Source organism: Oryza glaberrima, chromosome 11 (assembly GCF_000147395.1).
Source record: "Oryza glaberrima chromosome 11, OglaRS2, whole genome shotgun sequence".
NCBI classification, from domain to species: Eukaryota; Viridiplantae; Streptophyta; class Magnoliopsida; order Poales; family Poaceae; genus Oryza; species Oryza glaberrima.
Genome location: NC_068336.1, coordinates 1,425,137 through 1,450,160, shown reverse-complemented (window position 1 = coordinate 1,450,160; position 25,024 = coordinate 1,425,137). Strand labels below are relative to the sequence as shown.

The 25,024-nt window shown below is 41.7% G+C and overlaps 4 protein-coding genes and 1 pseudogene across 7 annotated transcripts; 2 read left to right on the top strand and 3 right to left on the bottom strand.

Annotated features, from left to right (window-relative positions):
- Positions 1-344: 344 nt before the first annotated feature.
- LOC127754595 (pentatricopeptide repeat-containing protein At3g53700, chloroplastic-like) lies at positions 345-3,462 on the top strand (annotated as a pseudogene).
- Positions 3,463-7,828: 4,366 nt separating this feature from the next.
- LOC127754876 (putative receptor protein kinase ZmPK1) lies at positions 7,829-10,554 on the top strand. Its single transcript, XM_052280472.1, has one exon. It carries the CDS (start codon positions 7,886-7,888, stop codon positions 10,409-10,411), a length of 2,526 nt encoding a protein of 841 aa, XP_052136432.1. The 5' UTR covers positions 7,829-7,885; the 3' UTR covers positions 10,412-10,554.
- A 2,031-nt stretch (positions 10,555-12,585) lies between these two features.
- On the bottom strand, positions 12,586-18,869 carry LOC127754877 (putative receptor protein kinase ZmPK1). 4 transcript variants are annotated; one of them, XM_052280476.1, is made up of 5 exons: positions 18,470-18,869; positions 16,593-18,277; positions 16,215-16,518; positions 15,468-15,611; positions 12,586-15,371 (listed from the first exon to the last, which is right to left on the bottom strand). In XM_052280476.1, the coding sequence occupies exon 5, from the start codon at positions 15,185-15,187 to the stop codon at positions 12,737-12,739; it is 2,451 nt and encodes an 816-aa protein (XP_052136436.1). In that variant the 5' UTR covers positions 15,188-15,371; positions 15,468-15,611; positions 16,215-16,518; positions 16,593-18,277; positions 18,470-18,869; the 3' UTR covers positions 12,586-12,736. The 4 variants fall into 4 exon arrangements, with proteins under 4 accessions (XP_052136436.1, XP_052136435.1, XP_052136433.1 ...); XM_052280475.1 differs by having other exon boundaries at positions 16,215-17,765; positions 17,893-18,277; XM_052280473.1 differs by having other exon boundaries at positions 16,215-18,277.
- On the bottom strand, positions 16,260-17,784 carry LOC127754594 (protein ROOT PRIMORDIUM DEFECTIVE 1-like). The gene is made up of 3 exons (XM_052280168.1): positions 17,544-17,784; positions 17,089-17,441; positions 16,260-16,439 (listed from the first exon to the last, which is right to left on the bottom strand). Exons 1-3 carry the CDS (start codon positions 17,782-17,784, stop codon positions 16,260-16,262), a joined length of 774 nt encoding a protein of 257 aa, XP_052136128.1.
- Positions 18,870-19,500: 631 nt separating the features above from the next.
- Positions 19,501-23,583, bottom strand: LOC127754591 (uncharacterized). Its single transcript, XM_052280166.1, has 5 exons — positions 23,476-23,583; positions 23,067-23,166; positions 21,774-21,961; positions 20,845-20,934; positions 19,501-19,884 (listed from the first exon to the last, which is right to left on the bottom strand). Exons 1-5 carry the CDS (start codon positions 23,581-23,583, stop codon positions 19,501-19,503), a joined length of 870 nt encoding a protein of 289 aa, XP_052136126.1.
- Positions 23,584-25,024: the final 1,441 nt, after the last annotated feature.

Genomic DNA, 25,024 nt, shown 5'->3' with positions numbered 1-25,024 from the left:
GTGATTAATCATATATTAATTATTATAAATTTATAAAATGGATTCATTTGTTTTTTTAATAAAACAAACATCTACAGAGAATACTTTTACACAAAACACACCATTTACTAGTTTAGAAATCGTGCCCTTAACAAGTAGATGAAAAGAACTCAACCTAAAGCTAAAGCCTAAAGCTAGCTCGCCAAAGGTTCAGTTCTTTGCTTGGCTGCTCGCCAAGGAATGGTTGCCGACATGCAAAAACCTGCACTCCAATAACATTGTGCCATATGCCCTATGCGTGATTTGCTCCTCAGAGGTGGAAACTACGAGTCACTTCTGCTTTCACTACCCCTTCGCAGCCAGTTTCTAGGTAGCGGTTGGGATTTAGCCTAATATCCAGCATGTCCAGAATCTTGCATCGCTATCCCCCTCGCCGGTTATTCCAGTGGCCCACTATAAAACTTTCTATCTATTCTGCTTCTGGAGTTTATGGAACCACCGGCATGAAGTGATCTTTCGTAATCTGCAATCCTACTTGCAACATCTCTTGTGGAGGTGTCTTGACGACTGTAATCTCTGTTGAAGCGGTTGGATAGAATAGTTGTGCAAAGTTGGAACTCTGTCTTCTCTAATGCTATAATCTCTCAACATCTGTAATGGCTTGCCGCTGGCAATGACCGCCCCCTGTAAACTTGAAACTTTGTTTTCTCCCTTGGATAATGGAAGATTTAGGTGGGGAATCTCTCCTCTCCGGTGATTATTCCCAAAAAGAAAAAAAAAAAGCCTAAAGCTAGCTGCCTGTTGTTGCTGTGCTTCACGCTGGCTACTGCTGCTGCTTGCAAGATGGGCTAAGGGCCTAGGGCCTAAGGCCTATCGATGCACTTTAGTGCTGCTGCTGCTCGCAGGGCCTAAGGCCCACAACCCAAAGGCCGGCCACCTCCCCTCGCCTCGCCGTCGGGCCTTTTCCCGCCTCCCTCTTGCACACGACGGCTTCCAGCGGCTATCGGAGTGGCCAGACTCCAACTCAAGGTATTCTATTCACTCATTCATACCTTCTCTCTCGATCATAGCCGCCTAGCCGGTATCCTCCTCCGCCGCTGGCGACTGGAGCGGCGTACATTGGGATTGCTGCTCATCCATCCGCATTCGGATTGATTTCCTTTTGTTTGTTGGTGATGAGACTCTGCTGGAATTTCAGCTAGCTGAACTGAACCCCCAATGCACCGCGTTTGCTCAGCACCTCGGGCGGAGCCGCCGTGCCCGTGCCATGTCAGAGTAGGGCCTCCTTTGCCTCTACGGGTTCGGTGGCGCCGCGCCGAGGCCCGGCACGGCCCTCTCCGGGCAGCCGACCAAGAGCAGCTTCTCACCGCCCTGCGAGAGCAGCCGGACCCCGACACGGTGCTCCGGATGCTCAACGCGGTGCTGGCGTGGAACGACTTCGCGCCCGGCCCCGAGGTCTACGAGGAGATCATCCGCAAGCTCGGCGCCGCAGGCGCCCTCGACCTCATGAAGGTGCTTGTCGCGGAGATGCGGCGGGAGGGGCACCAGGTGAAATTGGGCGTAGTCCACTCCTTCCTGGATTGCTACGCGCGACAGCAGCTGTTCGACGATGCCGTCGATCTGGTCCTGAATCAGCTTGACCCACTGTTTGGCATTCAGGCAGACACGGTGGTGTGTACAACCACCTTCTCAATGTTCTTGTGGAGGGGAGCGAGATGAAATTGCTTGAGTGGGTGTACTCGGAGATGGGTGCTAGGGGGATCAAGCCTGATGTTGTCACATTCAACACACTGATGAAAGCGTTATGCCGAGCACATCAGGTCAGGACTGCAGTTCTCATGCTCGAGGAAATGTCTAGCAGAGGCGTGGCGCCTGACGAGACGACGTTTACCACCCTGATGCAAGGATTTGTTGAGGAGGGGAGCATCGAGGCTGCACTGAGGGTGAAAGCCAGGATGTTGGAAATGGGGTGCTCGCTGACGAAGGTGATGGTTAATGTTTTGATTAATGGGTACTGCAAGCTAGGAAGGGTGAAGGATGCTCTTGGATATATGTAGCTGGAGATTGCCGATGGGTTTGAGCCTGACCAGATGACATATAACACTTTTGTTAATGGTCTCTGCCAAAATGATCATGTCGGCCATGCTCTCAAAGTCATGGATGTGATGGTTCAGGAGGGCCATCATCCTGATGTTTTCACCTACAATATCGTTGTGAATTGCCTTTGTAAAAATGGACAGCTGGAAGAGGCGAAAGAAATTTTGAATCAGATGGTGGATCAGGGTTGCTTGCTTGACGTTACCACATTCAACACTCTCGTTGCTGCCTTATGCACATGGAATCGACTTGAGGAAGCCTTGGACCTTGCATGCTAGGTTACAGTGAAGGGAGTCTCTCCAGATGTTTATACTTTCAATATTCTGATTAACGCACTCCAAGGTAGGAGATCCTCATCTTGCACTTCGATTATTTGTAGAGATGAAGAGTAGTGGATGCACCCGGATGAAGTGACATACAATACTTTGATTGACAATATTTGCTCACTTGGGAAAAGCTTGGTAAAGCATTGGATTTGTTAAAAGATATGGAGTCTACTGGTTGTCCTCAAAGTACAATTACATATGACACTATAATTGACGGGTTATGCAAGACAATGAGAATAGAAGAAGCGAAAGAAGTTTTTGATCAAATGGATCTGCAAGGCATTTCGAGGAATGCAATCACATTCAATACTCCCATTGATGGTTTGTGCAAGGCCAAAAGGATTGATGATGCTTTTGAGCTTATTAATCAAATGATAAGTGAAGGGTTGCAACCTAACAATATCACTTACAATTCTATTCTAACTCAGTACTGCAAGCAAGGTGACATAAAAAAGGTTGCGGATATTTTAGAAACTATGACTGCAAATGGATTTGAAGTACGGTACTCTGATTAACGGTCTATGCAAGGCTGGTAGGACATAGGTTGCTTTGAAGGTATTCAGAGGTATGCGGATAAAAGGGATGAGGCCTACTCCAAAAGCTTACAATCCTGCAATCCAGTCTCTCTTCAGACGGAATAATATCAGAGATGCCCTGAGTCTTTTTAGGGAGATCACAGAAGTTGGCGAGCCTCCTGATGCGTTCACATATAAGATTGTTTTTCGTGGGCTCTGTTGTGGTGGAGGGCCTATTAATGAAGCTTTTGATTTTCATGTTGGAGATGGTTGATAAGGGATTCATACCAGAGTTCTCATCCTTCCGTATGCTAGCTGAAGGTCTATTAAACCTGGGTATGGATGATTACTTCATTAGAGCCATTGAAATAATAATAGAAAAGACCGACCTAAGAGATTCTGATGTTTCTGCAATAAGGGAATATCTCAAAATCCGCAAATTTTATTATGCATTAGCAACCTTTGGCCGTCTCCTGGAGATCAACAACCATCAATGGAGTTACCGAATAAGCAGAATACATAACTGGGACAAATTAGTTGAATAGTATCAGGGAAATCTTAGGCTGAGTTTGAGAAAGGCGAGATAGAGAAGATTGGGAAGATACGCAAAACGAGGTGAGCTATTAGTACATGATTAATTGAGTATTAATTATTTCAATTTCAAAAATGGACTAATATAATTTTTTAAAGCAACTTTCCTATAGAAAATTTTTGTAAAAAATACACCGTTTAATAGTTTGGGAAGCGTGCGCGCGGAAAACAATGTGCATTCTATCTCCAATCTCCCAGAACGAACGCTGCCTTAGAGTAGATGAAATTTTTGCTGGTTGCTTATGGGAATGGAAGTCTTAAATTAATTTTAATAGGTGATTGTGTTCATCCTTGGTAGGGATGAAGTCAGCGCATGAAGAAACTCATCTTGGTGCAGAAACTCAGCATATAGGAACAGAATCTAGGTGTTGGGTGCTGTCCGATGCCAGATTAGTACCTAGCTGTTGACGAAAAAATCGAACACACTGGCCTGAGAGATCTGCTTAGCTCCTGTGCAGGTCCAAATCTTAGTGAGATGCGGGCGTGCCAGTCAGTTTGATCCTACAACTGACAAGATATGCAAATAGTAGATCAAACAGCCGATTGGCTGACAAGCCGATGGAGTAATTCCAGCCGATAGCCGATAACAGCCGACGCCGATACCAGCCGATAGTGATAGGGTTTAAGCAATAGGCTATATGTCTAATGTAGGTAACGATATAAAAGCAATCGACTGATGATGATGTAATAAAATAACAATATAATCCAGTATAAACCAATCGGCAAATAATGATATGATAAATAAGCATCGATCCAAAGGTTAAAGCACACATCGGCTGGAGGTCCGATGTCATGAAATCCACAAGATTAGATTAAACAGTGAAACTTTTGTTGTCATCGGCTAAATCCAACTTATATGTATATGCAATCCTTATGAGCCGATATTGCAACGTCCAGATAACTCACCGGCTGAAACCCTTATTGGCAATCAAGAAGCAGGCTAGAGATTATGGTTCTAAGCACGACTTAGTAGATCAAACTTAACTGATGCAGCACTAAGTATGAAAAGAAACGTAATATCTAGACAATCAAGCCGTTGACTGAGTTTTCAGGGTGGTGGATGTCTAAGCTAATCTAATCTAGCAACACGATTTAGCCGATACCGGCAGAAACCCTAAAACGAGAAGCAGCCGATAGAGCTAAATTGATATGCTAAGACTAGATTAACAGAGACATATGATAAATAGGTAGGTAAATATATTATCCAAACCAGAGTAATCCAAGAGGTCGAATATACTGATGCAGCCTTGAACGACGCCGACGTAGACGATACAATTGCCTGGACCGGCGGAACATTGGACTTACCCCTTAGCCGGAGATCGAACACCGATGCAGCCCCACGTCAGGTGCCAAGTCCCGCGGACGATAAAATAAAGTATAAAAGGTAAAAGGTGGCGATGCGCCGAATTGTATTGATCGTGAAGATAGATTACATAGACCCCGGGTGTACATATTTATACCGATGGTTTGATACAAGTCCTTGTCGGACAAGAAAGAAACTTTCCTAAAAATAAAAGGAAAAGATAAAGTCCTTATAGGACACTAAACACACTTTCCTAAAGATAAAAGGAAACTAACAAATTATTCATAATTAATAGATACAACTGCCTTCTTCGGGCTCGATCCGTACGTGGCAGTCATCATGAAGCACGTCAACTCAATCCGACAATGATTCTAATATCACCTTGCCGGAATCGGCTACATCGGCTTGCCTTGTCCGATTCGGTAACTGCCGATGCACACTGTAGCCGATGCGGTTCCGAAGCCGATTCATACCCTGTTTCCATTATCGATTTCCTTCCAAATTCGCTTCGGCCTTAACTCCAAATCCGATGTAAATTTACCAAATTTGGTTGTTAACACTAGCCCCTTAATGAACAGTGGCTACAGATCCCATCCGCTTATTTTGATCAAACCTGATTCACTCTCTTTTCACTAATAAAAGCCTGATTCATCTTCATTAGATATGATCGGACCTAGGCTATCATGTACAATTAGATCCAGACCCTTCGTTCTATGAGATGTTGTCCCATAGAAGAAATATCTTATGAATATATCCTAGTTCACTGTGTTTTCCTTAAGTTCATTTGCACCGAATCCATCACAATTGTTGATATACTTTTCAGGTCAGTATTCCTTTTGTTTGCATGTCCTTATTTTTGATTGAGCGTGGTGTATGCGTTCTTTCTCTTCGTTTTGAATTGATTGCTGGTTCTTAATTGGATTGAGAAATTGGACATATTTTGTCTCCTTTGTTGGGCCTTATTGCCACAGAAAGTTCAGCCTGTCAAATTTTTCTCCAGCATATTACAATTCTAAGAAGCATGGGCTGTAGCAGTTCTGACAATAGGCGTTCCTAGTTAGACTAGACTTGTGGAAAATCTACCAAGGACAGATCAATGATACCAACAACACCAGTACAGCTAACAGATAATGATGCTTCACTGTGGCTCCTCTGTAGTTGAAATCAGATGATCTGACTTAGTTTGCGGTGCAGCCTTGAGGAGCGAGGATCAGGTAAGAATGGTCATCGTCGAGCTGTGATGTTGATATTTAAGTCGTTTTCGCTGTCTAGGCACTGATTTTTTATAAAAAAAAATAAAACTTTTAACAACAATAGAGCCTCAGGTATGGAGATACTTGAGGGAGCATACACAAATACACCTTTTTTTATTGTTCATATGATGAAGATATACTTTACAAGTGTTTGCTAGTTTGATGCTGAAATAACCTATGGGCATGATAGCCGCTGGTAATAGAAGTTGCTACAAGAATTTAGTACAAACTGCCATGAGTTAAATATGATGCTAGGATGAGCATGGCTTGACCAGTGACTACTTCATCTATCATAAAATATGAATACTTCTAGAGGTTTTTCACGGAAATTAAGGAGCGAGGTGGAACTAAATGAGGGATGATTATGATTGTTTGATATGTGAAAGTGGTGGAAAAAAATAACAAGAGACAATCATTGATGGGTCAAGATGAGATAGTAGACGGAGAAGTTGTTATATACTAAAAATTTACAACGGAGGAAGAACTAGCTTGTTGCACGTGTTGTGATGTAGAGTATCTTGTATGACAGCTAATGTTAGAATTGGTATTAGTCAGATACTCACAGTGTAGTTGATGTAACCTTTTGGAGTACTTCTCAGCACATTTGGACATTTTTCTAAGTTATCTTGCAGAGAAGAACTTCTAGTTGGACTTAGCTAAAAAAATGACATTTACCTTGAATATATGGTCAAAATAAGAAACACATATTTACCTTGAATATATGGTCAAAATAGGAAACAACAGATCCTCTGTAGTCAGTGCACAACAGGTAACAACAGCTAACATGTAGCAGTAACTGTAGGTAATTCCTGTTGCAAAACAAGCATCCACAAGAAGGGAAAACACTTTTAAATTCTCGAGACGATATCTTCTCGTTGCTTAAATAATACACAAATAGTATACTCTACATTATCAAAACTTTTTAGATTTTTCTTACAACCATTTGCATTGATTTTTTTTAAAAAAAAGTATACACGAAAAGACATCCCCTCTAAAAATCATAATCCATTCCCCCATGAGAAGCACCTTGAATGAATTATCTAGCAAAGCCAGCGTAGACGTACACGGGCTAAGCAGGATGTAGATGGTGGGAGTAACATGTCTTTTTTTTGACATTGGAGTACATGTCCTTTGTGGTGGTAGGTGTGCATGGAGATGTCATTTTGCTATGCAAACTCTATAAAACTCTGTTTTCACCCTTCTTAATAAATTTCGGCCGGCTTTTGTTCTATAACCTCTATAAATAAATTATTAGTTGTTTGACTTTTTTCTTAGTCAAACTTCTTTAAGTTTAATCAAGTTTATAGAAAAATATACTAACATTTTTAATACAAAACAAACATATTATAAAAATATATTGAACTAAATTTAATGAAGCTAATTTAGTGTTGTAGATGTTGCTAATTTTTTTTACAAACATGATAAAAGCTAAAAAAAACTTTAACTAAGAAAAAAAATCAAATAACTTATAATATGTAATTATAATAAGAAACGGAGGGAGCATCTCGCAAAGAAAACATTCAGCTTTGCTCGAAACGATCGGTCAATCGGTATGTACTTCTCATCCATGAATAAAACATCGTCATGACCATGACGATTCTTCAGCCTGACTTATCTCTTCACTCGGCTTGCTGGAATGACCTCAAACAAATACAAAGCTGCAGTCGCTGTTGATAAAGAGTTACCAGTGCAACATCGCTGTCAGATAACTGTAATATACTGTATTACACTACTTAATTTGTTTAATTTAATTAACTCAACGCCTCAACAGTGAGCAGAAGCAAATCATCGCTTCTGATCAACCCATTCACCGGCACGGCCATGAGCAAAAATTGTAGCCGCGCCGCCGCCACCGTACCGCTGCTCGCCGCCGTCGTCGTCTTCCTCTCGCTGTCGCGTCCCTTCCCGTGCGAGGCGCGCCGCGACAGCCTCCCCCGGGGCGCCTCCATCGACGTCGAGGACCACGCCACCGACCTCTTGCTCTCCCCGGACGGCACCTTCGCCGCGGGCCTCTACGGCGTCTCGCCCACCGTCTTCACCTTCTCCGTCTGGTTCGCGCGCGCCGCCGACCGCGCCGTCGTCTGGTCCGCCAACCGCGGCCGCCCCGTCCACGGCGCGCGCTCCCGCCTCGCGCTCGACGGCCGCCGCGGCGCGCTCGTCCTCACCGACTACGACGGCGAGGTGGTATGGAACTCAACCGTCGCCAACACCACCGCCGCTCGCGCGCGGCTGCACGACTCCGGCAACCTCGCCATCGAGGACGCGAGCAGGAACATCCTATGGCAGAGCTTCGACCACCCCACCGACACCCTGCTTCCCACCCAGCGCATCGTCGCCGCCGGCGAGGTGATGGTCTCGGCAGGCAAGCTCCTCGCCGCCGGCTTCTACAGCTTCCGCTTCAGCGACTACGCCATGCTCTCGCTGGTGTACGACAACCACAAGATGCCCAGCAGCATCTACTGGCCCAACCCGTACTACAGCTACTGGCAGAACAACCGCAACATCTACTACAACTTCACCCGGGAAGCTTTCTTCGACGCCTCCGGCCATTTCTTGTCCAGCGACAATGCGACCTTCGACGCCGCCGATCTCGGCGAGGACGCCGGCGTCAGGTTCAGGAGGCTGACGCTGGACACGGACGGCAACCTCAGGCTGTACAGCCTGGATGAGACGGCCGGGACATGGTCGGTGTCGTGGATGGCGTTCGTCAACCCGTGCGTCATCCACGGCGTGTGCGGCGCCAACGCCGTGTGCCTCTACTCGCCGGCGCCGGTGTGCGTCTGCGTGCCGGGGTACGCGCGCGCCGACCCGAGCGACTGGACAAGAGGCTGCCAGCCGACGTTCAACTACACCAACGGCGGCGGCGGCGGTGGCCGGCCGCCGGCGATGAAGCTGGTGGCGCTGCCGCACACCGACTTCTGGGGCTTCGACATCAACAGCAGCGCGCACCTGTCGCTGCACGAGTGCACGGCGCGGTGCATGAGCGAGCCGTCGTGCGTGGTGTTCGAGTACAAGCAGGGCACAGGAGAGTGCTACACCAAGGGCCTCATGTTCAATGGCAGAACACACCCTGCCCATCTTGGCACGGCCTATCTCAAGGTCCCAGCTGATCTCGACATGCCAGAGTTGCACGTCCACCAATGGCAGACGCATGGCGATGGCCACAGCCTTGCCATTGAGGAAGACATTGCTGGATGTAGTGGCTCAAGCTCATCAGAGTTCTTGCTCAATGTCTCCGATATGTCGTCGAGCTCAAGCAATAATCAGGGCAAGTCAATATGGTTCTACTTCTATGGATTCCTCTCTGCAATTTTTGTCATTGAGGTGTTTCTGATCGCGATGGGATGCTGGATCTTTTCCAACAAGGGAGTTTTCAGGCCAAGCCAGGTTTCGGTACTAGAAGAAGGGTACAGGATTGTTACTAGCCATTTTCGCGCATATAGGTACTCGGAGTTGGAGAGGGGAACTAAAAAGTTCAACAACAAGATCGGTCACGGTGGATCAGGTATAGTATACAAGGGGAGTTTAGACGATGAGAGGGTGGTGGCTGTCAAGGTGCTACAAGATGTGAGACAGAGTGAGGATGTTTTCCAAGCTGAATTGAGTGTGATTGGTAGGATTTATCATATGAATCTTGTGAGAATGTGGGGATTTTGCTCGGAAGGAACACATAGGATTTTAGTCTATGAGTACATTGAGAATGGATCATTGGCCAAAGTACTATTTGATAGGAGAGATTCCAGCAAGTTTCTTGGATGGAAGCAAAGGTTCAACATTGCTCTAGGTGTGGCCAAGGGGTTGGCATATCTTCACAATGAATGCCTAGAGTGGATCATCCATTGTGACATGAAGCCCGAGAACATACTGTTGGATGAAGATATGGAGCCTAAGATCACTGACTTTGGCTTGTCCAAGTTGTTGAACAGAGATGGGTCTAGTTCTGAAATGTCACGGATTCGGGGGACGAGAGGATATATGGCTCCTGAGTGGGTTTCTAGCCTTCCGATCACCGAGAAGGTTGATGTATATAGTTATGGAGTTGTTCTTCTCGAGCTGGTGAAAGGGAGGAGGATTACAGAATGGGTGGTTGATGGGAAAGATGGAGTAGAAACTGATGTGAGAAGCGTGGTTAAGATGGTTGTTGACAAACTGGACAGCAAGGATGAATCATGGATTATGGACTTAATTGATGATCAATTTGGTGGTGAATTTAATCATTTGCAGGCTCAGCTAGTTATAAAATTGGCCATTTCATGCCTGGAAGAAGATAGAAACAAGAGGCCAAGCATGAAGTACATAGTGCAAATGCTCATTTCTGCTGAAGATGAAGCTCATGCATTTACCTAATTCTGACAGTTCCGAAATCAGTATGTGAAACTTAATACGAGGTTCACTCCTCATATGTTCCACCCTTTGTATATAAGCTAATGTGATTGGGCACCAAACTTTGTTAGTTGGAAGATTGTAAGAAACTGCAGGTTTTCATAGACATCCTGATAAACACCCTAGACCCCTCATTAATACCGGTTTGGAAGGGCTATAACTCTCGGTTTCGACGGTTTTAGAACTGGCACTAATGGCCCTCAAGCACCGCACCAGACAATTCCATGTGGGTATCGTCGGTGCCGGTTTGGGCAGCGAACCGCCACTAATACTCATTTTTGTGCAAAAACAAATACAATCAATTACTTACTTAATCCATGGTCACATTGATCCAGAACACAGCTTTCTTGCATATACACATTTATATACAACAATCCAGAATCACTGGATACAAAGTTTTTTTTATTTCTTGCATTCATTCCTCATCTATTGCAAACAGTGGAGAAAGCAGGAAGATGCCAAGTGCATCTGTATTACAGTTATGTAATACAGCAAAAATTAGGTGAACAAAAGTTTGTTTTATTCTGCACCGATCTCATTAAAATCGCCGATCAACTTCAGTTCAGTAATCCTGTTTTTTTTTCCTGGCACCGTCATTCCTTTTTGAGTAAGCATGTTGTTTCCACTCTTTTTCTTCCTTTTTAATAATTGTGGTTCTCTCATCTTAATTGGATTGAAAAATCAGACGCCATTTTCTTCCTTTCTTGAGACTCATTGTTGTTGATGCAACTCGTTCCCTCTTTTCTCAGATGAATATAGAGTACTAATGCTTTATTTCAGGTTCTCCAGTAAATCGTGCATGAAAATCTGATAGGTTATTGGTCTTAGTCTAAAATTTACATTCAATTTGTGTGACATCTGAGTATTCTGCAGTTCATGACTTCTTTAAAGTTGTCCTGATGACGAGTACTTGCAGTTGTACTTTGCTACGAGAATGAACTTGTCAAGAAAACCTCTCAACCTTAAAGTTAGTAGGAAAGGTTATTGTTGGAAAAAGACCATTATATTTCCTCTGTTTATTCACACCATTGCTTGTGTTACTGAAGGTTCAACGTGTCGGATTTTTCTTCAGCACATTGCAATTCTGAGAAGCATGGGTTGTATACAGCAGTCTGAAGACAGGCATTCCGACCTTACCTGCACCCTGATCGAGCTCGACTAAAAGTCCTTATGGAAAGTGATTTATCTAGGACAGATCAATGAAAATAACAAGACCAGCTAAAAACCCAGCAATCATGGTGGGGACATATACAGCTAGCAGATGATGGTTCATGGTGGCTACTCTGCACTTGCACAATCAAATGAAGTATATGAACTGACCTTTAGTTTGCTGCGCAGCCTTGAGGATGTTGATGTTTAAATGAGTGTTTAAAAAATTAAAATTATTAGCAACAAAACAGAGCATACAAGTATAGAACAACAAAATAGATCAGGTATGGAGACATACTCGAGGGAGCATACACCTTACTGTTTACATGATGAAGAATAGTTATAAGTGTTTGCCCAAATTGCCATCATTTATACTTTTTTTGTGGAAGCAATGGGAATCCTCCAATTTATATGCTAATGTGTTGATTATATAGCCTATGGGCATGATAGCTGCTGTCAACAGAAGCTTTTTATACAAACTGCTATCTTACTGACCAGGATATATCTTTTTGGTACCTGGATGTTGCGATCAATGTTCCATACAACATGAAATAATATCTGAGTGACTTGAGCATTGACAATGAACATTTCTTTTAGTAATAGAGAACTGGCCACATTATTATTTGCTGAAAGAAAAAAATGCCATGGGATTTTCACAGTAAGCATTTGAGAACTACTTAGATTATCTGCCTGGTACATGTGAGTACCTTTTGAATTACATGTTTGGTAATTATCACAGTATTTAGAACTTTCCTCCACACAAATTTGTATATGTGATGAAAATAGAAAATGTTATGGGATATGCATATCAAGGAAAATAGACTAACATGATCCAACTAAATTTAGTGAGCAGAAATTTGATCAAAGGTCAATTCAGAAAACTGCAACCCCAAAATGTGCATTACTTTGCCAATATGAAAAAACTAGAAAAATATACCACCACCATTCCATTAGACCATTACTAAATAACATGGAAAAATTACGAGATATAAGTAAAACACACAATTATATAGAACGTTATATACATTACAGTAATCCTAGGAAATGAAGACTTCTAGAATTAGTATGGTCCTCGCAATAACATACCACTAAGGGACTCCAATATTATAAATATTCTCCCTTCGGTACATTATTATTTTATTAACTTCTAGCTAAATCAACTGAAAGGAGGCTCTCCACTATTGATTCCATTGTTGGCCTTTTCTTCCTATCTTCCTCCAAGCAGGACACAGCCAACTTTACCAAAATTTTTGCTTGCAAGTAGTTGAATTCATCACCCACTCTGGAATCTACGAACTCTGCTAACCACAATGATTTCTCATTGTCCAATCTATAACAAATCATCTTAATAAACTTCTTGAGCATCTCATGCACCTTCGTCTTATCCTCTCCAACGATTAAATCAAAGACTCGTCTTCCTGACACTAGCTCAAGAAGAACGACTCCATAACTATATACATCAACCTTTGCTGTTATTGGTAAACCAGATATCCATTCTGGAGCAATGTAACCTATGGTCCCTCGTGCTCGTGAAACATTTTGATTAGAGCCAGATCTACTAAGCAGCTTTGCCAACCCAAAGTCAGTGATCTTAGGTTCTAAATTCTCATCCAGCAAAATGTTCTCTGGCTTTAGGTTGCAGTGAATGACCCACTCTAGGCACTCATGGTGAAGATAAGCCAGTCCCTTTGCAACGCCTAAAGCAATATTAAACCTTTGCTTCCAATCTAACAAGATTTTACTGTTGAACAGTACATTAGCCAATGATCCATTCTCAACATACTCTAAGACCAGCAATCTATGGAATCTTTCTGAGCAAAAACCATATATTCTTACTAGGTTCATATGGTTGATTCTTGAAATAACATGCAACTCATCCTGAAACTCCTCCCTATTTTGCGTGACATTTTCCAACTTTTTTATGACCACTGCTCGATCGTCATCCAATATTCCCTTATAGACAACTCCTGAACCTCCCCATCCAAGCTCATGTTTAAACCTTTCAGTTGCCTTAACCAGCTCTCTATGACTATACATTCGGAAATGACTAGTCATCACCCTGTAGCCTTCCTCAGCTATCCATACTTGAGATGACCGCATCTCCTTCCTCAAGACAAAGAACCATGCAAATGCGAAGAAGAAAACCTCAACAATGAAAAACACACCGATAAACCCATAGAAGTAGAACCATTTTGGTTCCTCCCCACCAATCTTATTCATGTTACGAACTGCCTCTGTGGTTATTGTGTTTAAATGATCACAGTCAAGTCCACTTAGTGTATAATCATGTATACTAGACTGTGGAATGGGTTTTTCTGAAACATCCAAACTTGAAGGAAGTTTGATATACATCGTTCGCACAAAAGGTGTTGGGAAAGTCCTTCCATTAAAGAGAAAAGATTTTGGATAGCATGTACCATTTCCTTCTTGGTATTGAAATCCCTTGCATGTGCAGTCACTTATGCAAGTGTTCCAACACACCTCCCAAGGTACCTTTTCAATACGTTGTTGATCAGAACCCCAAAAATCAGTGTTTCGAAGTTGCAAAAATGTTACATTCTGTTTACCATCGCATGCAATTTCGACAATAGGCATGCAACCTTGTGTCCAGTTACCCGGATTCCTCATCTTATAACCAGGTGGGCATGAACATCTTGCTGTAGGTGAATAGTGGCAGATTCCATATGGACCACATAAACCATGAGTCATGCATGTTTGAGGTTGAGCAATCCATGAAACTGTCCATGTTCCATCTGAGTTATTCAAGCTATAGAGTCTAAGATTACCATCATAATCCAAGGTAAGCCTTCTTTTAATCCCCAAGCTTCTATCAGAGGCAACACGGGCTTGATGCTTAGCAAGATCACTCGAAAAAAAATCTCCATAATCATCAAGACTACCTATCCTTGTACTGTTATAAAGGTTCCTATTATTCTCATAGTACAGGTAATCAGGATCTGGCCAGTATACGCCGGAAACATTAGTGTCATCATATATAAGTGACAATATCGACTGATCGCTGAAACGGAAGGTATAGTGACTAGGAACCTGTAACCCAGTGGTAGAGACTAACTTTGTTGTAGCGAGAATGCGTTGAGTAGGAAGCAAAGTGTCTGTCGGTGAATCGAAACTTTGCCAAACAATGTTTCCACTGGAGTTCTTCAAGACAAGGTTACCAGTGTTCAATAATTGAACATATCGAACATTAGGGAATTTACCGTCAGTTTGCCACACGACTGTGCCGTCATAGTCAGTGAGGACTATGTTTCCATCCTTGCGCAGAGTGATCTCTGATCTCCTTGAGTGCACGGGACGGCCACGGTTTGCGCTCCATACGATGGCCTTGTCAGCTGAATTGGAGTACCAAATTGAGAAGGTGAAGGCGCTAGTGATGTTGTAGGCGTTAGTGATGTTGTAGAAGCCACATGAGAATGTGCCATCAGATGACTGCAGGATGTTGGTTTCATACTCTTCAACAAATAGAGAGGATTTCAGTGGTAGAATATCATGAGTTGCAGCACTCAATGGTAGAGCAAGCAAAAAGAGGGTGGCAAGAACAGCAAGGGAAGTAGAAAGAAATGGAGCATCCATGGTTGCAGTCTTGGAGAGATGGTCTGAGCTTCAGAGATTGGATGAGCATAGCTTGACTACTACTTTGTTGCATGTGGTGCAATGTATCTTGAATGACAGTTCTGATTTAGTCAGAAACTCACAGTGCGGTTGGCGTGGCGTTTTGGAATATTTCTCTGCAGTTTTTGACTTTTTTGAAGTTATCCTGCAGAGGAGAAGAACTTCTGGTTGGGTTTTTTTTCTATTAGAAAATGACATTTACCTTGAATATATAGCCAAAACAAACATCCCTAAGATGCACCTTAAATAAATTATCTGCAAAGAGAACATTTGGATATGCTTGAAACAAGTGATCAAAATCGGTATTCAGTAGGTCCCTCCCATGCATGAATATACAGCCGAATGATGATGCTTCAGGATGACTCTTATCTCTTCGTTGAACTTGCTAGAATGGTCAAAAAAATATATGGATCAGTTCCGGTCAGTCACTATATTTGAACAGGGTCAGTAACTTGAGAGTTCTAAACTTCTAATGCAACATCACTGTCTAGATAATTGTTACGATTATCCTATCCATGTATCATTCTCTGGATTGGATTCTTCAGGTCCAGGTTCGTGCATATGGGAGCAAACAATACTACAATTACATTAGCTTGGAAGGAACAATCTAACTTAGTGAGTGTGATGCAAGTTTTGGGAAGTCCAAATTCATAATCCACTTCTGAATAAACATGATTCATTGCATCATATTCCAAAAAATATGAATGCTAGAAAGGTATTAAACATGATTCATAATCCACTTCTGAATAATCATTGCATCATATTCCAAACAACTGCATTGTTACTATTACTGGCATATCATTCACTGACCAACAAAACGAAAACAATCATGCAAATTTGACATCAAGATACCATTATTGACATATAATTCACTGACCAACAAAATGAAAACAACCATGCAAATTTGACATCAAGATGTAAATGTAGATAACACGAGCTTAGTAGAGATTTGTGTATGGAAGAAATTGCCAGTTCTTATCAACAGCACCTTTCATTCAACAAGTTTGCTTTGGGGAAGATGATAGCTGTGGTCTCAGACAGGGTGCAGTGCGATATCTTCTGACCTCTCTGTTGGCATCTGTTGTCTCTTCCAGATTATGTCCCATCTCTTACGAACTTCCTTGCTGTATTCTACAGCAGCTTGCTCGTAATTCAAAGAAAGAACTGCTCGAAGACGATGATGCAGAGCTCCTTCTCTTTGAAAAACCTTTCCCTAGAAAACGATTATTGTCCTTACAATAGATCAGTCCAAAGCATAAATGACTGCCCCTAGGTCTTCATTGGAGCTATCTCTGCAATAAAATAAATCAGTGTAGTACTGTCAAAATTAATAATCTATGGAGGACTCCGGGGTTCAGCAACTGACCCTACTCGAGTGCCACTGCATTGTTATAGCTGCCAAGCACTATGATGCATTCCTTCTTCTCTAGGTGCAGTGCCGTTGCTCATGACAGCTGATTTTCTTAGCTTGCACAAGCTTCTAAGATCTTCACCAGATGACACTCTACCACCGACGTGTCAAGAGTTGCAAACACCATAGATGGTCAAGAGATTAAGAAAATGGTTTGCGGTCTTCTAAGCCATATGATTCTTGAACTTCCCAAGTATATCCTTGTAGAAATGATACACATATAAGCATTATAAGAATGCTCATATAAATTGCCTTCCTGATCATTAGGCTAATTCTCTGACAAATGCCACTTTGAGCTTCCAACAAGGCCTTCAGTATTTGTCTGGCACATGTGATTCTATAACTCGTTACTACTTTCCTGATTGTGTTCCTCAGTAAACCGAAATGGACTGTCCATTTCATCAATGCCACGACGTCCTGACAAAATAAGACCTAGCATTTTCCTTCTTACATTATAGACAGGGTTTGGATCAACCAGGCATCCCTTACTGTAACTCTCTCTAACAAGGACATGCTGTGTGCTTCCTTTGGTTGAGATGTAGAAAATGCCAAGGTGCTTAAGAATAAGCTCCCGCAGGTTTACCTCCATACCAAAAGGTCTTCTGAAGTGGGACAACCTCTCAAGTGGTATCATCTTTTCTACTGTCAAGCTTAAAAGTTCATGAAGAATGCCAACAATACGTTTCTCGAGCCGCCCGACATTGTGGATTGGATGCAAATCATTCTTATCATAAGCCTTAGTATAGGGAAGCCTCTGCCAGTTCCCAAGCTTTCCCCTAAAACCATTCTCGATCTTAAAGCCGGCTGGCAAGTTTATAGGAAAAACATATTTTGTCTCAGATTCAGCTAACCATTTTTCTGTATATTCCTTCGCTCTTCATTCTTCAACATCAGCTACAGCTAGACTTTCATCCCTAGTGACCAATGTCAGAGTATCAGGGGAACCTAGAGAAAAATCAGACTGATGGTTTGTTAGTATAGAGCACCTATAGTCATCAGGCAGGCCAAGTTCCCTTCTTATGAGCCACAATGCATGCATATTCAGAGTTCCATCTTTCATTAGCATGAGGAGCTTCTTCAGCCGCTTAACAATAGCAGGCTCATTTTCCCTGATGAAAGCATCTTCTTCTGCAATCAATTCAGCCATTTTTGGGGTGACCTTACAGCATTCATTCCTTTTGACTGGGTGCACATAAATGTAAAAAATGTGGGGATATTTCTTAAGGAAAGCGCCAATCTCAATATTTAGGCCAACCTCATGTCTCCACCTGGAGAGGAGTTGGAGAGATGCAAAGCCATTCCTCTGCTGAGATATCAACTCGTGTAAATCCAAAGCTAGCCTCAGGTTCTTCAGTTGAATCATCAGCTTGTCCAGTTTATGATCTCTTGTTCTGCCTTCCTGTCGAGTTCTTGCTGAATCAACTGGCTTTTTCCACCTCCTCTGTATGGTGCAATTATAAGGACCATGCTGAAACACCGCATCCCATATGTGCCTTCTGAGGGGAAAGACACGCAGATTTCTTTGACCAAACGCTATAGATGCCATTCAGTTGTATATTCAGAATCAGGCCTTACTTAGAGCTCACAAAACACCATCGGCATGCAAAAATGGATATGTGAATCAATGTCGATTTGTCAATCTGCAACAAAGAAATTGGATGCATTGTTATCTGTAATACCAACAAGGTAAACTAACTTGTCATCTGTAGAAACAACCAAATATGGAGGACTAATTAATTTTCTTTTATTATTGTTCCACAAGGTTGTGCAAAATAGCAAAGAAACGCAGGATGACAATCAGTTTTGGAAGAAGAAAGTGACAGAACCTTAACCTTGCTAGGCATTTCGTCGAACATCATGTGGTCAAGGTGGAGGAAGCAAACTCTACCGGATGGAGGAAGGCCGTCGAACGCACACGTACGGACAATACTGTAGGTGATGCCGACGAGAACAACGGCGACGAGAGGGATCGACGACTCTCTGCTTTCCCCTGGCTGGCGCTTCTGATTGGCTTCTAGCTAGAGTTGGGGAAACTGGAAAAGGAGAGCGTATTGGGGAGCTTCTCCTGTCTGCCGCTGATTCGCCTCAGCTCTGCCGTCGGCCAGTCCGCCATGGCGGGTTCGCCGGAGCTCGATAACCCAGTCGTGGAGAAGAGAATGGGAGGAAGCGATGGCGACAGCAACCAGCAACCGCGCGAGTTGGGGGAGCGGGGAGCCGACGCCACGGGTTCAACACTTCTTCCTTGTCTCTCGATGGATAAGAAACGTTGAAAACTGTTTCATTCGAGGAAATATTCCTCATTTCTCACATACCACTATAGTTATTTGATTTTTTTAAAAAAACATACTTGTCTATATGATTGCTAGCTATGGACCATTACTTGGTGTACGTCAGAGAAAAGAAATTAAAATTATACATTGTTTTTGGCTTTTTCAGTTATATACATACTCTTGAAAAAAAATAGAAAAATATATACACGTACCGTTACGTGTGAACACACGACCAATTATTTAGCGTGGCGCGAAGGTGCCGGACCGATGGTTGGGACAATCCCGCGCCGTGGCACGTGGTAGCTGATTGGGAAGATTGACCTAGCCGTTGGTCCCCTACCGCGCCAAACAATTAGTCACGCGTCCTCGTACCACGGTACGTGTATATTTTCATAATTCTTTCAAAAACATATATATAACTGCAAAAACTCTAAAAATAATGTATATTTTTTACTTCTTTTGTCAGTGTGTAATGAACATCTTCCCAAAACAACACTTGATTTTTCATTAGTTTTTCAAACACGCCCCACATTCATGAATTATTCATTCATGTTACGTAATGAAAGAGAGATGAGGTAGTTAACTAATTATTACTAGTTGTGATCACAGTCGTATCCACCAGGGCCACCAAAGGCGACATTGATGCCGGGGCGATAGAGGTCGGGGCCATCGTCCTTGACGTCGTAGCACTTTGGGTGGGTGACGATGGAGTTGACGGGGTCGTCGACCTGGTCGGCGCCGGTGTAGGCGATGGCAAGGTAGGCATGGATGCAGGCTGCGTTCTGGAGGCCATCGGAGGGGTACATGCCGCTGCCCATCGGGGTGAGCGTGTGCCGCCCTCCTGGCCTCCTGTCCAGCACGTGTCCTCCCATCTCGTTGTGGAAGCTCTCGATGAAGGGCGCCGCGAATGCGCTCTCGTGGAAGTAGACGATCGGCTCATCCATCAGCGACACCCACCACACCGCCGGCCCATCATCCTGCATCATCCACTCTTATATATAATTAATCAATTTAATTTCTGAATACTAAAACAAGTTCTGTTGCTAAAACAAAATTAATGGTACGTTCTGCGATACGATTGAGAAGCCTCCTAGCTATCGCTTTCCCAATATATAGCATAGATTACTCATGCTAGCTCTATGTCTTCCTACACAAGTGTTAGTCATTTGTGATTTCTATAGTTGATTTTATTGAATAAAATGTGTGGAGCATGTAATTTATTGTTATGTTTGCTGGTTGAAAATTGAGATGTGATTTCTAAATTGTGATTTTTGGGATTATATATATAGACTTACAGTTTAACAAGATAATATCGCATGTGTTTCATATGGAGATAAGCATCAAAGTATATAATTATTTAGGACATTATAATATGACAAATAATTTTCTTATAAAGAAAATTTTATTCAAAATGCATTAAGGTATATTGTCAAATATCGTCGTAGCGTTAGCATGGATATATTAATTACTAGTATATAATTAATCAATCTCCTTTTATTACATATATGTATCCCATAATCATTGCAATACATATATACGTGCCGCGTACCATTCTCTTCTTCATCCTTAAAAATATATAAGTATATTTCTAGATACTTAAAAAAAGTATTTCTAACTAGCTAGCAGCTGAGTGATGTTTATACACAATGCAACAAGAAAATATTATATACTCCCTATGTATTTTAATGTATGACACTGTTGAATTTTTAAACAACGTTTAACCATTTGTCTTATTCAAAATTTTTGTACAAATATAAAAATATTTATGTCATTCTTAAAGAACATTTAATGATAAATCAGGTTATAATAAAATAAATGATAAATTACATAATTTTTTAAATAAAATAAATGATCAAACGATAATAAAAAGTCAATGACGTTATACATTATAATAATAATACGGAGGGAGTATGTTTTAGGACAGATGACCTACGCACCCTGTATATTACGACGTGGGTGAAGTAGGTGGTTCCACCAACCGTGGAAAACTTGTCGTATTTAGCACCAATGGCGTGCTTTTTGCTGGTCTGGACGAAAGAACACTCAAGGTTGAAGCACTTTAATTTCACGCCACCATCGTTCTGAATATATATATCCCATGCATTAATTACACCAGTGAGTAGCTATAGAGCACTGTAGACTGTGCTGTACATACCAGCTGACATCACCAACTTTAACTAGCATGCACCTAATTAATTTGTGTCATCTTCTTAAAGAAAAAAAAAGAGTTTTAAGAAAATTAGCTAGCTGTTTTAAATCTAGCTAGTATGCTCTATCTAACTATCTTACCACTATGCAGGTAAGAGGAGTAGAGGACTCCTACTGATCCTGACAGTTGATTATCCATCATGTGCAATATTGAATAAAAGAATTATGTGATCCTTCTATTAATACATCACAGGAAAGTAATAATAATAATAATAATAATAATAATAATAATAATAATAATAATAATAATAATAATAAATCTAATTAGCGTACTAAGAATTAGGAGATTCATAGGGGCCTACATGTCAAGAAACAACTGAATATTTATTTTTGGTATTTAATTCAAACATTCAATTTTCTGTAGAATATATTCAAATTAAATAAAAGTGACCAAATAATTTTTGTACTTCTAATGAAAACAGTATGTATGCAATTCGTTATAAGGTAGGAGAGACACTTTACAATGGAGTATATGTAGAGCCGAGGAAGATCGTCACAAAAAAATTGAGGGTAAACCTGCATATATAAACAACAAATTAACGTAACATCGTTGGTATGTACGTGACACATATGGTATACATACATATAAAAGTGATAACTGGCCGGTAACATATACACATACAAAAATAAATATATAGAAATGGTAACGGGCACGTACGGCGATTCCGAGAGCAATTTGGTTGTCGATGTTGGGTGGATCTTTGCCTGGGATTGGCGTAAATTCCCTGACTGTTGGACTGGCGATGGCGAGGTAGCTCTTGGAGAATTCAGAGGGTCCCACCCCAACTTTCCATATAGGAAGCCACGCCGATGCACCGTGATATGGCCCATTCACTCCATATGCCGCTACAATTTGCGCACACATCATACTAATCCATCACCTTATATATGTTTAATTTGATGATTAAATTAATATAATCACTAGTGCTATACTCCCTTCGTCAAAAAAAACATCAACCTTCCTTTAAAAAAAAATCAACCTAGAAGAAGATTTAACCTTTTCTAATATAATAAATCTGGCCTACCTTTATCCAAATTCATGATCCTAGAAGGGGTCGGATTGAGTTTTTTTTTTCTGACGGAGGGAGTATAGTAGTATTATTACTTACTTCTAGATTATAATTATTATTGCCAGCTTCATCATGAATACTGTTTGAAGGAGGTCGGCCATAGGAGGAGAAGAAATGGAGAGTTCGGTTTGCATCTGCAGTAGCAGTAGCAGGTGTCCTTCGGATTGGGATGCTTCCTTCAGGGCACCTACCGCTTCGATGCCATGCCTGCTCCCCGAATTTGAACGAGTTGTTTCCTCCCAACACCACCATCTACTCAACTATCTTGGGACGATCCACGCTTGGTTTAAACTGAACAATATATATTCATCACATACATCAGTACTAGTAGCTCTTAAACTGCAATTAGTTCTTTGATCTTAATTCTCTCCTTAATTTACTACTCCCTCCGTGTTTTAATAAATGACGTCGTTGACTTTTTGACCAATGTTTGACCATTCATTTTATTCAAAATTTTTATGTAAATATGAAAATATTTATGTCATGTTTAAAAACATTTGATAATAAATCAAGTTACAATAAAATAAATGATAATTATATAAATTTTTTGAATAAGACGAATGGTCAAAATTTGGAAAAAAAAGTCAATGGCATCATACATTAAAATACAGAGGTAGTATTATTTTCTTTCTAACAATTGCATACATACATGTATAAATGGTTGCATTCCTTAAAAAACTATTATAATATTCTATATGTTTTATATTTAAAACATTTTGATTTTGGTCTTTCCATCTCTCGTCTAAATTTACTAACATCCATATATATTTGGGTACATATATGAAACATATACATGAATCTATTCAGAATCTAAATGTTTTGTAGTTATAATTATAACGTGAAATAGAGAAAGTAGTAATCGACAATGAAAATGTTCAGACGTATGTACAGCACCAGGATTTTATGATCTTTGAGCAATGGATTCTTGAGGCTTGGTTGCTTGTATATGTCCACGCAGTCAATAATATCACCGCACTTGCTCTGTCAATTAGAAACCAAAGTGAGACTTAATTAGCACATGAAACTTTTTTGGGGGGTAAGGCCAATGATCACTGGAAAAATTACTGCCTGGACCAAAATGACCTCAGTTGTTCAGCTATATATAAATTCATGAATTCAACCAGATCGAGTATATATGAAGATGAGGAATATTAGATTTGAGAATTCATCTTGTGATTAACAAATTAAACATATTTATACTATGATATATAGCTAATGCATGGATATCTGCCAAGTAGTAACCTTACCAATCCTAAATAAAGAAGATTAACATAATGTAGAAATTCTTACCTCTATGGTCTTGATAATGTCATTGGGATCGATATGTACACCATGAACAGTAGTTGTCGTTGAAGCCAACAATATGCTTGGTGCAAAGAATGCAAGAAGAGACCTCATTCTCTAGGAGTCGATCTTCAGGACAGTCGAGGATCATACCGCTAGCAAACAAGATAATATGGAGGCTTTATATAGAGGTGTTTGTGGTGCATCGATAAGATAATTATGTATTAATCCATTGCTATCATTTTTACATTACTACACGGAAATAAGGAAAGGAGGAATAATGCTTCCTTGTATTCTGTAAAATTCATGATTGATTAATTAATACCATAAGTAGGTCTGCTGGTAAAATTCAAATTTCAAATGCAAGGGTACTAACCATATTTTGGTGGAGAAAGTCCATTTTTCTCCCTCAACTATAGGGCGGTTTTGGGTCGTGTCCATCAATCGTAAAATCAGGTATAAAGACCTCCTCAACCGTTGAAACCAGATCAATTTAACTCCCTAAGCGATGCTAATGGTGAGGTTTCCTCCTCTGTAGTGTTGAGTGTACGAGTCACTTTGGCCTAGTTTTTATATAACGTGGCACTTACCTACCATTCCAATTATAAAATAAAATAAAATGTTAAAAATAGGCAAGACCCAATGTAAGTCTCCTGGAAAAAAATGGGGTCCTCCCCTCTTATCTCCCTCCTACTCCTCTCTCTCACTCAGCGAGTACAGAGAGAGATTGCCACCGCCACTCCACTACAAGTGTACTCCTCCGTCCAAAAAAAAAAAACTAAACCTAGAAGGGGATGTGACATTTTCTAGTACAACGAATCTGGACAAAGGGCTATCCAAATTCATTATATTAGGAGATGTCACATCCTTGCCTAGATTGTGTTTTTTTGGGACAGAGAGAGTACACAAGAAGGGGAGTATAGGGGAGGGCCGCCATGGATCATCTCCGAGTGGTACATGGCCCTCCGTTTTATGCTACTGCTAGAAGCCTCCTAGGGTGTAACCTCCGCCACCTGGAAGCCAACCCCAGCTCGCCAACCGTCACCAGAGGCATGCCACCGAACCATGCTGCCAGTTGGAACAGAGAGGGCCAAGGAGGGTTGGCTCAGTCCGGAGGAAGAGTCACTCAAGTTCGACGGGGTGATGGCAAGCGTGGTGCTCGAGCTCGAGCGAGATGTTGCCAAGGACTTAAGGCTCGGGGAGTTGAGGCACCTTGTCATGATGTCGATGGTGCAACTCGACAGAAGAAGTAGCACGGGGACAGAGCAACTGCTTGGAGGTGGCCATCAAGTCAAGGGAGTATAATATGGTGTCCAGTTCCCACTAGCACCGCTGTCACCCTCTCCTCCATCACATCCAAAGATGTCGTTGTTGTCCTGGTTAACCACCGTTCGAGACTTCGAGCTCAACTACCAAACCGAACCTCATCACTTTCCTATCTTTGAGAAGATGTCACCACCACACAGGCTGCCTTCACAGTTTGGCGAGGGAACCGAGAGAAAAAAGAGTGGGAAGGGAGGAGAGATGTAGTCATTTATATGTGGACCCTATATTT